This window comes from Acinonyx jubatus, chromosome A1 (genome assembly GCF_027475565.1).
Source record: "Acinonyx jubatus isolate Ajub_Pintada_27869175 chromosome A1, VMU_Ajub_asm_v1.0, whole genome shotgun sequence".
Taxonomy (NCBI): Eukaryota; Metazoa; Chordata; class Mammalia; order Carnivora; family Felidae; genus Acinonyx; species Acinonyx jubatus.
The window spans coordinates 110,246,222-110,258,226 of NC_069380.1; the positions used below are offsets into that span (position 1 = coordinate 110,246,222).

General features: G+C 44.5%; 1 protein-coding gene across 3 annotated transcripts in view; it reads left to right on the forward strand.

Moving 5' to 3' along the window:
• The first annotated feature begins 133 nt into the window (after positions 1–133).
• Positions 134–12,005, forward strand: part of PCBD2 (pterin-4 alpha-carbinolamine dehydratase 2) — a 54,093-nt gene continuing 42,221 nt past the window's right edge. For all 3 annotated transcript variants that reach the window (XM_027076655.2, XM_027076654.2, XM_027076657.2), the window contains exons 1-2: positions 134–359; positions 3,334–3,465. In XM_027076655.2, the coding sequence (XP_026932456.1) occupies positions 276–359; positions 3,334–3,465 (216 nt within the window). In that variant the 5' untranslated portion in view covers positions 134–275. The remainder of the gene's footprint in view (positions 360–3,333; positions 3,466–12,005) is intronic.

The window sequence follows — 12,005 nt, forward strand, 5'->3', positions numbered from 1 at the left end:
AACGAATCCCATGCAAGCACCAAGCGACGGGCGCGGAGCGGGACCTGAGAGCGCGAGGGCCTGCGGGGGCCTGCCGCACCGGCCAGTCGGCTGCCAGCGCCATCTGCGGCCTCGGAGCTCCCGGGGGCCTTCCGGGGCTGGCCGCGCGGGGCCCCGCGGGACGGCCTGACCGGCGGCTGAGGGCCCTCCGCACTGTCCTCGGCTACCAACCGGGCCCCGCGGACGCCAGCGGACGGCGCGCAGGCAGCGCGCCGGGCAGCCCTCGACCCGTGGCTATGGCGGCGGCGCGGTGGGCGCGGGGGCCGCTGCGACTCCTGTTCGCGATGCTGCGGGGCCGGGCGGTAGGCTTCTCGGCCAAGGTGAGTGCCGGGGCCCGCGGTGCGGGAGGCGGAGGGACGGGCCCGGGCCACCCCCCAAGGCCTCGGACCTTGATGGGGAGGCGTTCGGGTGCGGGGCACCATCGTCTCCTCCTGGTTTACAGATCCCGTCGTTGGCTACGAAAACTGCTGTCCGGAAAACAAAAACAAAACAAAAAAACAGAAACCGAGGACGAGTTTTGTTAAAGTACGCAAAGTAGTTGTAAAACTATGTGATGCTTAGAGTCACTTGAAATGACGAAAGACGCTGTGCCGCTAGATTGTGCGCTCGCTGAGAGCAGGAACTGGCTCCGGCAGGGCGCGCTCGCCGGAAACCCGCTGAGTTAACTCATTTGTTTGGGTGTGATGTTTTTGGAGGAATTATTAATAAATTATCTTTTTTTTTTTTGTCGTGACAAGTCTATTGCTCTTTCGTCTTCCGCGCGGCGTTCCGTCAGTTTTTTTGAGTTAGAAATTAATGTATTAGGGTAAATTAACTTGATGGCAAGTTTTAACACGCAGCACCACCTAGTGGGAGAATGTTGCATTAAATTTGCCATTTCATCTTCGCTTGCTTGTTAGAACCCTTTGGCAGTTTGAAGGTGTTTAACCAGAGAAATTTAAAATAGCTCGATGATAGAGGAAGATAAGCACTCTGTTTCCTGACCATTAAGGTGAGAAAACAAGTTGAGTGCTGACACCTAAGTGTGGGCTGAGGCTTACCTGTTCCCAAAGTGCTGATGATTAAAATTGTGGGGTTCAGAGGAATGAATAAACAGACATGATTTGAGTGGCTGCCGCGTGCTAGGCTCTATGCTGGGTGCCTTCACAATCAAGATTTCTTCCACTTAAGTCTTTAAAAAATGTCGACACGTAGATGTTGTAATATCCTCATCACAGACAGGAGGATACTAGTGTTCAGAAAAGCTAAGTGATTTGTTCAGTATCTCCCAGCTGAACAAAGCTAGGCCTCGAATACTATGTGTGTTCTCTCCCAAGTGTGTTCTCTCCAAATCCTATGCTTTTCCCTGTCCTTCTCCCCATCTCCTGCAGAAAAAAAGATTAAGTCCACCACAAAGGGTTCTATAGAAGGTGTGTCTCCAGGGGGACCATCTGTGTTATAGATGAAGTGGTTCCATTTCACAGTCCTGGACATGTCCCTCTTCTTGTGCAGACACCTGTGGTGAGCGCAGAGTGCAAACCACCGACTTCACTGGAGATGTGCATGGCAGAGAATGTGGACAAAAACAGCTCAGCATGTTCCACTGACTTCAGGTGACTGCTGCATTACCTCCAGCATGGTTAATAATTTTCTTTGCAGCTACTCAGTGTGGACACAGAAAATTTAATTTTTTTCCATTATGATCTGACTTGACAACATATTTAGGTGACTAATAAGACTTTTACATGATCTCCGATAGTGGGTCACTGTAAAACTAATAAATAGATGTTTTGGTTCTTAATAGTAAATGGATTTCATAATAAGTCTTTAAATGTTTGTATTTAATTAAGAGCTTAAAATTTTTTTCTCTTTTGTTAGTTGGGGGAAGGATAGCTGACCTAGCAAGGAAGAGAAACAAGAAAATTAGTTCATTAGCAACCGTTTTTTCTCTTCTTAGAATAAGTTACCTTTAAAAACATTTTTTAAATGTTTATTTATTTGAGAGAGAGAGAGAGAGAGAGAGAGAGAGAGAGACGAAGTATGAGTTGGGGAGGGGTAGAAAGAGAGGGAGACAGAATCTGAAGCAGGCTCCCGTCTCTGAGCTGTCAGCACAGAGCCTGACACAAAGCTTGAACTCATGATCTGTGAGATCGTGACCTGAGCCAAAGTCAGGTGATTAACCGACTGAGCCATCAGGCGCCCCTAGAATAAGTTACCTTAAAGTAAGTTTGTTTACTTTGCCATCTTAATCACATCAATGTCAGTGATAAAAGATTTCAGGATTTCTGAAAGTGGGCTCAACTCAGCCCCCAGTTGCCATTTGATGAGGAGTCCTTGTATTAGTTTTGTCTTTCTGGGTGACATTGCCTCTCTCACCTGAGCCATCAGTAGCCCTGCAGATAGGTAAGGTAGGAGGTATTGGTCGGCATTTATGGTGGAATGAGAAGTAAGCTCCTCTGACTTGCCACTAGAGTGTCCTTCTCTTCTTTCTCTGGCCATGATGTTTAGAGTTCTTTCAATGAAAAAACAGATAGCATGGGAAGTGTGGGCCTGTTAACCAACAGAACTCTGGGTCTGTGAATTTCATCACCAGGGTGAGTAGGACCAAACTGGACACTGCTCTGGCCAGACTGGAGGGATTTGTTTTATTGGTGCCCTGAAAAAACTCACTCTGCTTAGGCTAGGGCTTTTTACCTATAATCCAGAGGATCTATGGACTCCCAGAAGTTATTATCAAAAATCCTGTGTTAAGTGTGCATTTATTTTTTTCCCCTCTGGAGGTTAGTTTTTCATCAGATCTGAAAGGGGATAGTGAACCCAGAGAGCTAAGACCCATGTGAGTAAGCAGTGAAGGCTGCTACTAATGTGACATGGGACCATCCAAAGAGCAGTAGACCTGGAGTTTAGAGCCCTGAGTTCTAATTCTGGACCTGACAATGGACTTGCAGGGTTTTCTTGCATGGATGTGCTTACCGAGTTTCCCACATCCTCGAATGCTGGCCATCCATAATGGTCATTGGTAAGACGACCAGTGGTTAATGGTTAATGGTTGTATCTGTAATAAACCAGAGACACAATTGTGAAGTTTGAGGCAACAAAAAGGTGTGGTGAGACAACATTCTATGGAGACAGCTGATTTTATATATAGTTAGCCTTGTTTTGTTTATTTTTTAGAACAGAGGAGCCAAAGGTGGTTACAAATTGTTGCCCTTAAGATTTGCTTTCCTATATCTCTCCATAAGGTAAAGAGCTTTGAGTTTATTGTAGTTAAACTGAACCTCTACATTTCAGATATTAAATGTGTTCTTTTCATAGGCTGCAGATGTTCACTGTTTGACTGCAGAGGAGAGGAACCAAGTTATACATGACCTTAAAGCAGCAGGATGGTCAGAATTAAATGAGAGAGATGCCATCTACAAAGAGTTCTCCTTCAAAAATTTTAATCAGGTAATAATTACATATTCTTGCTAGTGCCGTCATCTGTTTGTGTCACCTTAGGCTGTGACTTTTTTTTTTTTTTTTTTTAATCCTACTGGTTTTGGGGTCCCATGTGGATCCAGCGTCCAAATCCTCTCTTCCTCAAGAATTCAATGGCAGTTGCTCTGTCCTTGTTGACAGGTGCTATCATCTAACCGAGTGATTCTCAGATGTATGGGAAGGGAATTGTTTTTGTCATTTGGAAAATCAGATTCTGAAACCATTGTGTTGGTGTTGATTAGGATATATAGTTTCCTTTCATATTCTTTTTATTTAAAAAAATTTTTAAAAAATTTTTAAAATTTACATCCAAATTAGTTAGCATATAGTGCAACAATAATTTCAGGAGTAGATTCCTTAGTGCCCCTTACCCATTTAGCCCATCCCCTCTCCCAAAACCTCTCCAGTAACCCTCTCTTTGTTCTCCATGTTTATGAGTCTCTTCTGTTTTGTTTCCTTCCCTGTTTTTATATTATTTTTGTTTTCTTTCCCTTATGTTCATCTGTTTTGTCTCTTAAAGACCTCATGTGAGTGAAGTCATATGATTTTTGTCTTTCTTTGACTGACTAATTTCACTTAGCATAATACTTTCCAGTTCCATCCACATAGTTGCAAATGGCAAGATTTCATTCTTTTTGATTGCTGAGTAATGCTCCATTGTATAGATATACCACATCTTCTTTATCCATTCAGCCATCGATGCACATTTGGGGTCTTTCCATCCTTTGGCTGTTGTGGATAGTGCTGCTATAAACACGGGGGTGCATGTGTCCCTTCGAAACAGCACACCTGTATCCCGTCGATAAATGCCTAGTAGTGCAGTTGCTGGGTCATAGGGTAGTTTTATTTTTAGTTTTTTGAGGAACTTCCATACTGTTTTCCAGAGTGGCTGCACCAGGTTGCATTCCCATCCTTTCAAATTCTAAATAATATTAAAAGGTAGTATGGGTGGCACTTGGGTGGCTCAGTCGGTTAAGCGTCTCTTGATTTCGGCTCAGGTCATGATTTCACGGTTTGTGAGTTTGAGCCCTGCATCTGGCTCTGTGCTCCCTGTCTCTAAATAAATAAATAAGCTAAAAAAAAAAAAAAAAAAGATAGTGTGAGTTTTTTATGTTTATCAGAAGAGGGCCAGAGTAAAAGCAATTGAGAAACATACACCTGTTTGACTGATTTCCCCTACTTTTCTTGGACGCTTGTCAAGTTTTCTTTCTCTCTGTACGCGTATTTCAGTCTCTAAATCAACCCCCAAGCTGCACCCTTTTCTCTGAATGGCTCATTTTCCCCCAGCCCAAGAGCCAGCCCTTGCAGCTTTTCTTAAAAGCTGACTTCCCCCCTTGGAGACTCAGCCTTAACAAGGTAACTGTTCCATTAGGGCCCCACCCTCTTTAGAGAGTCATCTCCCATGACTTACCCTGCAGCTTTCACTCCACTGCGTTTATACAAGGTCAGTACTTTTGACTATTTCATGTTTGTTCAGTTAGTTTGGTAATCCTCTGGACAGATTTACTGTTTTTGTTTATATTAGGTGTCAGCATCTAGAAGGCAGAGACCATGTTTGCTTAAATAACTCTCTATTGTACCTGACACAGTACTGGGTACAAACAGGCATTTGATAAATGCAGACATTGATTACAGTGTTTGCTGGTTTCTGGAAGGGTGTGTGAGGACCAGATTTCCACGAACGAAGCCTCCGACATGTTTTCCTAGTAAATGCTGTTGGCTCCGCTGAGCTCCATGCCCTTTTCTGCTCTCCATCCATCTGGCTGCCAGCCTTCTGCTCTGAGTCTCCAACTCCTGAGGAAACCTGGACCACGCCGACTCCCTGTCCCTGCTGCCCCATGTGCTTGACAGCTCTTGTCAGGGGCTTAGCACTCCGTGGCTGGTGGCAGGGAATCCCCTTGGTACAGTAAGCTCGTGCATAAGCTCTAGGTAGCATTTTCCAGGCTTATTAAAATTCTTACATGTGTACAGCCTGACTTCTTTAAGCCTGGGCTAATTTATTGGGCTTGAACATGTGGCTTAAAGTACTTGAGTAGTGTTGCCTCAGGCTCTGCCCAGGAGTCAGTGGTCCAGCACACTCTAACCCTGTGCTTGGGGTGACTTTCAGATATGGGAGGGCAGGGTGTCCTTGATTAATTGTAACATCGGGACATTTTATTTAACTGCCACCCCCTCCCCCCGCCCCCCAATTCACTCAGCTTTTGGGAGAAAGAGGCACATGACAGGAAAATCAGCCCATGTCAGGGAATGTATTCAGAGAACAAGAGATTATATCCTTGGGTCAGTTTTCCAGCTAGGTCTCTTATGACTTCTGCATGTACAATGGCCTGTAATTGCATCTGTTGTCATGACACTTGTCGGTGCCCACCGGCCCAGAATCACCAGGGACACACCTTGGGCTCCGTTGAGCATGCCGGGCTTATTTTCTTATTGCAGTGAGGGAGATTGCACACCATAGGGAGCTGCGGAGCATCTCAGGGAGATGGTGTTGGAAAGATGGTTTAGTCTGATTAGATGCTGTCAGAAATGGGCAGTTCTGTGCTCCAGTATTCGAATACATCTTACCAGTAGAGAGAGTTAGGCTAAAGTGGGGCCAAAGCTGAGATTGGGAAAGAAATCATTCATTAGCTGGGAGAAGAGGGTGTTTGGTATTTTGTGGTGTGGACAGTGTTCATGTTTTGTCTGTGTTCACATAACCTTGCAGGGTGGTCTTGTTTTTGTTTGAATCCATCACAGTAGCAGAGTGGCCTTGTCTGGCGTTGATGTTCACGTTTAACCCCAGCGCCTTGGTGTGAGTGCCAGGCCGGCTCCCGGACATCAGGAGTCGCCTTTCTCTTTTTCACAAGTGATGTTTAGAGTGGTGACCCTCTTGCACTGATATCTAGATCCTCACTTACCTTTTATTTAGGGCAGAAAAGATACTGGTTTTTATTAATATAAAACACTATAATAGGATGTTGTAAATTAAAAAAAAATCCCATTGTAACTCCTTTCATCTAGGTTTTCTTCTTTTCTAGTCTTTCTCCGCCAAGAGTTGACTCACATTGTAGGAATTGTTCATGGAGTTAAATTTTAACAATCAACTTAATTTTTATTGTAAAGGTAATATGTTAACTCAACAAATATTTATTAAACATCTTCTTTGTGCCAGGCACAATTCTTAGCTCATGTAGCTCCCATTCTAGTGGAGAAGATATCTACACGAGTAGATAATATCATTTCAGGTAGAGCTAAGTGCCATGAAGAAGCGTAAAGTAGGATACTGGAATGCAGGCTGATGGAGGAGTGTACGCACTGTTTAAGATGGAGTGGTCTGGTCTGGAGGGCCCTCTTTAGGGAGGGGACATCTGAGGCCTGAATCATGTGAAGGAGCTCAGCCAAAGCAACAGCATTCCTGAAGGAGAGAAAAGTGAGTACAAAATTCCTGAAGCAGGCATGATCTTGGCCTGACTGAGGAAGTGCCAGAAAGCCAGTGTTCTGGAGTGAGCAGAAAGGAGAGACTGGTAGGAGATGAGGCTGAGGAGAGGGAGCGGCCAGAGCACTGGAGCCTTGTCTGTATGGTGAGGAGTTTAGATTTTAGTCTGTGTGGGAAGGCTACTGGGATTTCAAGCAGAGAAGTGCCAAGGTTTGGTTATGTTCTAAGAAGGTTTCCCAGGCTGTTCTGCTATGAATAGACAGTAGGAGGGCCAGAGTGGAAATAGGCAGACCATCTGGGACACCACTGTGGTAGGCTGGGTAAGTGGTGATGGGGGATTCTGGAGGTAGCAGTGGAGTGGAGAGAAATGTAGGATTCCTTATGTACTTTGAAGAAGGAACAGTCAAGACTTATTGTTAGATTGGCTCTGGGGGAAGGGGTCAGGCAAGCATGGTCCCTCGGTTTTGGTGCAAGGTAGAGGGTGAAGGACGTCATTTACTGAGCTGAGGATGATAGGGTGGGAGGCAGGGTACAGAGTTACGAATCCTGTTTTAGACATGGCAGGTTTGAGATACTTATTAGTCCCCAAGTGGTGTTACCGGGTCAGCAGTTGGGTATGTGAGATCGGAGCTCAGGGTGGAGATGCTGGTTTGAGAACTGTTAGCAGGGGTAATGATGAGAGCACAGACGTGGGTGGCAAGAGAGCACAGGATGGAATGGGCAAGTAGAGGCACTGGGCACCTGGTACGTCCTTTGTCGTAGGAGAAAAGGCAGGATGTGTGCATATTAGATGCAGGTAGGTTGCTACATTTGTCCTGGGAAGTAGAGGTAGAACCATCTCTTCTGATAGTTTCTGTTTTTTCAGTGAGGTTGTCAATGGGGAATGAACAGGAGTGGGAGGAGTGTTGGAAATCTGGGAAGATAGGAAAAAGAGTGGGGTAGCCACCTTGCAGGCTAAGGCAGCCCACTAATTAGGGGAATGTGGTTGGTTTCAGGGCAGTTTTCAGTGTCCCTGGAGATTTATGGTCGTATGTTGCAAGGGAAGATTTTTGTGTGTTTTGTCCAGCTATGTTCAGCTGTTTGGGCACAGGCTTCGAGTAGATACGGAGTTGGGCTTAATAAAGGCTGCACTTGTGACAAATGAGTCCAGTTTAGGAACTGAGGGGCAGGGGAAATAAGGGTGTGTGCAAGGCAGGAATTAAGAACATTGGAGCTTGGAATCTAGCTGGTAAGGAGGGAGGTGATGTGGGTGATGGAGGTGAAGAGGTGGAGGTGTCAAGTTGGTATAACCTTTCTGAAGGGCAGTTGGGCAGTGTGTATCAGCTTTTAAGATGCACATACCCATTGTCTAATCTAGAAATTTATCTTCTAGATACTGTGCTCCATGGATGCAAAATGGATATATGAGGATGTTGGCCTAGAATATTCTGTTGCGAGTGGGCATTTCCATGTGCCCCAGGCACACCTTGATGAGATGATGTCTCCCTTGCTCAAGCAGCCCCGCCCTTAGTGAGAGTTTGGGAGGCCTGCTGTGGTCTCTGCCCTCCTGCCAGTGGCAGTACCTCCCCATGGCTTCGCTGTGTGTCCTCAACTCTGTAAACGGAGTGAGCTGCTCTCAGAACTGGTCCCCTCTCTCCCTTAACACAGTTCAGCCCGCACTGAGTGTTACCATATATTTAAAAAAACTCTTGGCTGAACATACAGGTAAAATTACATTCTTTTTAATCCTCTTAGTAGGTTACGAACATTTTTCAGGTCTCTGTATAGTCTTTTTACTTAAATAAATCTTCAGGAGTAAGGTTACATTAGGTTAGGTGTTACAGGTTTTAAATGGTTTGCTTATGCAGAGTGTGTAAAATGGTGTTACCAGTTTGCTTTAGAATTCATTTCTTTTATTACCATAGAAAATGAATCATACATTTCAGAAAGATTTTTAGTGACCCTGGGTGAAAAACGTATTGCTCAAAGCTTGGGTTATTGTAGATTTTACCATAGTAATAAGTAGAAAGCAAAATATATTAGAACTTTTTTTTTTCTTAGTAGTTTTATTCTAGGATATAGTCAGTTCCAAGTAGTCCACATTCATGTTAATAGCTGAGGCAGGTGCAAATATTTAGAGACTATAAATGCAGAATACCCAAGGGATTCTAGCTGCGTCGGTGGATGACGTGGCCATAGGTTTCTGTTGCTGATAGCTGCTGTGCTTCCCTGGGGTGGGTCGCCCTGAGCCGCCGCGTGTTGAGAGTTGGTGGTCAGTGTGACAGGCATGGTGAGACTCCTTGAGGGGTCAGAGCATAGCAGTTCCAGGACGTGAGGCCGGAAGTTTCCATACTTGGAGTGCTTGGACTCACACAGGGTGGGGTGAGCATTTGTAAGGGCGTTTTGCCTTTTTTCTGTTCATGTAGACTTAAGGAGGGAGAGGCCTCTAAGTGATAGACAAACTGACTCTTAGGTGTTTGGCAACTGCAGGGGCGACTGTGTTGAAAGAAGAGAATGTCAGTTAGAAATGCGGGTGTGAGTGTCCCGTAAAGGTAAATTTTGTTAGGCGTTGTCGTGTGTGTGGACAAGTCGGTAGCTTACAAATGAGGCACAGTTTGAAGCTGTGGAAGTAGGTGCAGGAGGTGAGCCTTTGGAACCCAGGAAACAGCTTCTCCAGAAGCCAGCAGGTGGAGCCCTCCAGGACTGGCTGGACAGCACAACCCCCTGGGAGGGCTGTCCCCGTTCTCCCACCCTTGTTCAGTATGGAAAGAAGCTTAGTATCAGGAATAGGTAAGCAGTGGCAGTGGGACGCCTGGTTTGGTATCTTTTGAGCGAACGGAGAATTCCAGGTGGAGGATCCAAGGGGTTTCCAGTTGACTGGGGAAAGGAACTGAGCTTTGTGAGAAAGAACTGTGATTCCCTGCATTCCTGGAGGAGCTCCTGTACCTTGTCTCTTCTTCCTCCAGTGGACCTGCACTCGAAGCATTTGATTTTGTTAGAACGAATCATATGAACTGGCGGACACTCAGCCAGTTTGACCTACGGAAAATGGCCCTTTTCAGTCTAATGGCATGTCACAGGTACAGCTTGCAGGCAGGATCCAAGCCTCACGTCTTTGACATCTCGTTCATCACATTTGGTTGCTGTGACTGCTGCCATCAAGAGAGTGGGGAGTGGGGAGGGCCACTCCCCTCTGAATGGCCTGGGCCGTGAGAGTGGTGGTGCCAGGGAACCCCATTTCGTGCATCCAGCTGCACTAAGCACCATATGTGAGTTTGGGGTTTGTAAAATGTTCCCCTTCCTGTGCCCCCGAGCTCCTGCCTGCTTGCTCTTGCCATAGAGCACTTGAAAATTACTGTTGCTGAACTTACTTTATAAAAATGTTTTATTGAGGACTTTGATAATAGGCTCATGGTTAACATTTTGAAACACTTAGTGAAGTCAGAAGCTTGATGATACCAGAACAAAGACAACTGTTAATGAAAATCTTAACAGTTCTCAGTGTGAACAAATTAATTCAGGTTGCGTTGCTCATTATCATAAGCCAGAACCTGGTGCACGTCAAAGTTCTGAGTCAGCACTGCAATAATATAAATGTCACATCTGACCACTCTTGAAGGTGGATACTTGTTCTGCCTGTTGAGAGTAGGGAAACACTCCCAGGAGGATGTTCCTGAGACTGAGGCATCATGTAGGTTAGAGAGTGTCCTTTGCTTTTAACACAGAGGGTAATATGTTTGTGTCTGGGAGCCAGGTAGAGTGAAAACCTACCTGCTTACCCCACATAGTAGCTTGTGCTTAACTTGTGCCCACTGAGAGGCTTTGTAGCCACAGCTGACTAGAAACCTGAGGAAGTGTCCTTCATTACCACTGGAATGGAGAGGAGAGACACATTTCAGCAAACTTTACCTAACATTTGAGGAGCTAATTAAAATATCGGTGTGATATTTCCATGTTAGTGCTCGCTTTGGAGTTTTTCCTGGGTTTCCAGGGAGCCAGGGGCAGGATGATGCTGATGTTGTCAGGCGGTGGCTGGGACACCAGGGTTGGTGCCCTTCAGGGTAGGGAGATTCGAGCCTAAGATGGTATCATTTGGAGTTTTGCTTCTGCTGTTTATCTCATAAACTAAGTTTAGACCTGATGTGTATTTGTAAAAACACATGTAATAGACAAGGGGAAATGTAAAACAGGTGTCAAAAATGCAAATGTGACACCACAGTGCAGTGTGAAAATGCCGTGCCCACTACACCGCCTTTTAATAAAAATGGACTTTTAACTGCATCGCTTTTCTTCGTCGTATAGTAAATCTTCTGTTTACAGAACTTAGCCTGAGTATTTTGTGAAAGTCAAACAGCCAAGAAATATAATTTCCTCAGCAGTCTTTGTCTTGCCCTTTTACAGATGGCGTAAAATCAGGTGTGTAAAAAATAAAAAGCAGTTAGAGCTGACGTGAAAGGTATTTCAGATTTATGCTTTGCAGATGATATTGGTATGATTAATGCATTCATTGCCTTTTTTTATTGCTTTTCACAGATAATGTACATGATGCATGGAAAAGGTTGTGGGTTTAAATCTTTGCCAGCTTTAGACTGTGAATATCAACAGATGTTATCATATAACTACTATAATTATTATAAAATAAAAAATTTTTCATGAAATACATTGACATAAATTTCATTCATGTAAATTGCTTTCATTAGTATAAAACCTTAGCGTAGCTGTTAGGGTTTGTGAAGCACTTTAGATGAGATTAACTTGGTATAATGTGGTCAGAAATGGGTTGCTTTAAATTTAACTGACAAGAAAATAACACTCAAAAGTTAGGAAATTACCGAGGCATTTGTTTTCCGCCTGTGTTACTGGGACCGCTTAAACAAGTTGAATATGAATTAATAACAATGGACTGCTGGCTCAATAATTACAGAAAATAATTTAAAGGAGGCCTTAAATAATAACTTCAATGTATTTTGGTCTTGCTCTGTTCTGTTTCTGTTTTTCTTGAGCATAGCAGCCCATTGAAAACAGTGTTCAGGTTTGCAAAGCAAGAGTTCTTTCAGAGTTTTGGTGCATTAGGGCTGTGACATAGAAACTTAAATTCAGCTTTTTCAAAAATGGA